We start from the raw sequence: 3,214 nt of genomic DNA on the forward strand, positions 1-3,214 counted from the left end.
GCTGGCCCTCTTGGCCACCTGGGCACCCTGCTGGCTCCTATCCAGCCCCCTGGCGACCAACCCCCCCAGGGCCTTTTCCGCCGGGCAGCTTTCCAGCCCCTCTGCCCCACGCCTGGAGCGCTGCGTGGGTCACATCATCAGTCCGCTGCAAAACCAGGCTGGAAAGAACAAGAGTCCTCAGCGCTGAACTCTTCATAAGTACGGAAACATTTCACCCCTGCACACTTCAAGCTTGCTCTTCAAGGCCTCGCATCAGCAAAAAAACGCTCTTGCAATCACCGTCACCCCTTTTCCCATAAGAAATGTGCGGGCCCAGGTGCTGTGGGTGCAACGAGGTGCCGAATGCTGCACGGTGAAAAAATTTGCCTGCATGGGCCATCGCATGAAGACGCCTTCCAGCACAGCGGCTGCAGGGACCGTTCCCATGTGCTCTTGCAGCTGCCACCTCTCCTAAAAGGGACAGTATTTTCCAGCAAGCCACCGACTGCCAGTGACAAAGGGGGGGAGGGGGTAAACAAAGCCACAAGTGAGGGAGAGATGTGATCTGCAGCCCAGAGAAGCCTGCCTCTAGTAGAGCTGCCCTCCTCCCCTCCCGTGGGGCTAGGCCATGGGATGTCCGAGACTTTCCCGGATTTCAGACAGCACAACATCCTAGCAAGAGGACAGAAAAGGAAAAAAACCCTCTGCCCTCACCGTCGAGACACATGAAGCACAAACCGCTACTGAGAAATGAATTTAAAATCCCATGAAAGCAGCAGAAGTGTTGGGGAGCTCTGCGTGCATTGTGAAACAATTTCCTTTCTCACATTTCCTGTTCTCTCTGGAAGCTGGAAGAGAAAATGTGATTTAATGGGATGCACACAACGCAGGAAAGAAGGCATTGCCCTCCAGTTTTAGGTCATGGATGAGTCTACAAAGCAACGGAACGAGCCTACAAAGACCAAGGGAGAATGGGATCTGCAAGGTAACGAGAATGTAGAACTTGTTTCCATCACCTAATCCCAGATACCTACACATTAACAGCAGCAGTTGGCAGCACCTAAGTCCTTGGGGCTAAGAAAATTTGTACCAAGCACAAATAACACCAGTGCAAGTTTCCCTGATTTAACCTGGAGCGATCAGAGGGCGTTCACTGATCGGAGCAAACAGATGTTGCCTTGCTCCCTTTGCGACGAAGAGCGTGTGTTGCACAAGAGTTTTAACGCAAAAAAAAATCGATTTTAAAATGTTCCGGCACGACGGTCTCAACTGCAGCGGCGCAGTTTCAGCTCTAGGCATTGCCCTGTGCCAGCGGGGGGGAAAACATCAAAGCCGCGACGCTGTGCAAGGGTTAGAGGACCAGAAAGTGAAACCAGCCTCTCTCTTTCCATTATCAAAACAACAAACTGGGAACCAGTACAAAATACAACTTTCCGGGTCTAATCTTAAAAAAAACAGCCTCGATGTTTACATCTCCTTTTTATTTATTTCTTTTAATATGCCGAGAGTGCTTTTCAGAAGACACAGGGGGTTCTGCGGAATACAATACGCATCGCTAAATTATTTTTCTTGGCAAAGCTGTGAATGACAAAGCAGAAACGGGAATCTCCCCCCCCCCCCGAGAGCCATACCTGCGGGCAAGGCACTGGGCAGGCACAGCCCACCCATAAATGGGCCGTGCACGGGCAATTTTGCTGCGTTGGCTTTACACCGATGTTATTCCCAGGCTCTGCCAGGCATTTCCTGAGCACTAAAACCACAACAGTTTGATCTCAGGGCAGGAAGGAAGGATCTGCCGCTGAGGTAAAGCCCGCCGCTGTGGGGTTTTACTAATGGCAGGATCAGCGTTACCAGGTAACCTCCTTGATTTTGCATTTTAACAGTTTGGGGAAATTCTCCGCCTCTTGTAACTGCCTTCTATCGTTACGAGACGTCGCGTTCAGCACCTCAGAGGAGCTGTGCTTCGCCGCTTGGAAACATATTTCTTTTTTCCCCCCCCCCTCTTGCAATTCATTCGAGCTGCTTTAGGATGAGCAGCTCGACATCAACGTTGCCTCTCTCTAGTGAGGACACTTCAAGTCATCGACTCAAAGGTGCTGTCAGAGGAGCCCTTCAGAGGCCCATTCTATGCAGAAAGCATACTTGCCTGGAGATAACAAGATTGCCCTCAAAATAGCGGCCCTCTGGCCTTCCCTAGGAACACAGCACAGGTAGCTAAGGCCAGATCGCGGCGTGGCCGAGGGAGGGTGTTTGCACACCGGTTAAGCAGCACGAGGCCTCCCAGGCTGCCAAGGGACGTCTTCCAACTCCCACAAAAGTTCTGGAATAGAAACGTCCCTGAAGATTTTCTGCTGCAAAATAAATTCCAACCGAGACGAACGTGCTTATCTAGAGGATAACAGCTCTGCCCTACGCACCCCGACGACGAAATAGGAGCCATCTTATTGCTCTCCTAATAAAGGTCAGTAAATCTGGACGTCGTGCAGCTTCACGTAAGCCACGAAAAAGGCAGAAACTTCAGATCTACACCAAGGGAACCCGCTCCCAAGGCTGTCAGCGCCTTCTGCCCCAGTTCCCCCTCTGATCACATCAGAACAATAAAAGCTTCCTCAAACCTGCCTGCACAGCTCCTACCAGCTGTTAAACTGGCATTAAACGGTGACATAAATATACTTTTCCCGATGATTTCATGCTTCTCTGAGCCGCATACTTCACGTATTAACAGGGGAAACATCAATACGATGCTACGAAGGGCACCCACACAACTACGGGGTTGCTCGCAGGCTATGCGCATTAAACACCAACGCAGCGAAAAGCCGCTTTTCCCTCCGTTTTTTGCTCCCTGTGCCCCTGGAAATATTATTTACGGGGTGTATTTTTCTTGACCGCTTGTTCCTCTGGTTCCTTTCCTCTCTGGGGAGGCGCAGGAGTACAGACGACGACGGTGACAAGGTGACAGGCGCCTGCCAAGCTCGGAGCATCCCAGCTGTGCCGGGGTGTGGAACCGGAGCGACGTGAGAGGCAAAGAGCAGCCAGGCTGGCCTGGCACCGCTGCTGGGCGGCGGAACGCGGCCCTGACACCTCAGCGACCGATGGACGGCGACCCCGCACCCCGCTGCGGGGCAGGGTGCTTGCCTCGGGGTGGCTTAGGAGGTACCCAAGGGAGCCCGGGGGGTTTCGCAGCCCCCATCGCACCAGTGTACCCCCAGATCTCCGCGCTCCCGGCAGGCGGGAT

At 52.9% G+C, this 3,214-nt stretch overlaps 1 protein-coding gene across 1 annotated transcript in view; it reads right to left on the minus strand.

Annotated features, from left to right (window-relative positions):
• CDS2 (CDP-diacylglycerol synthase 2) overlaps positions 1-3,108 on the minus strand; it is a 26,313-nt gene extending 23,205 nt beyond the window's left edge. The window contains exon 1 of the mRNA XM_035898884.1: positions 2,847-3,108. Coding sequence (XP_035754777.1) covers positions 2,847-2,960 — 114 coding nt within the window. The 5' untranslated portion in view covers positions 2,961-3,108. The remainder of the gene's footprint in view (positions 1-2,846) is intronic.
• Positions 3,109-3,214: the final 106 nt, after the last annotated feature.

This window comes from Egretta garzetta, unplaced genomic scaffold (genome assembly GCF_000687185.1).
Source record: "Egretta garzetta isolate BGI_Z169 unplaced genomic scaffold, ASM68718v1 scaffold238, whole genome shotgun sequence".
Classification (NCBI taxonomy): Eukaryota; Metazoa; Chordata; class Aves; order Pelecaniformes; family Ardeidae; genus Egretta; species Egretta garzetta.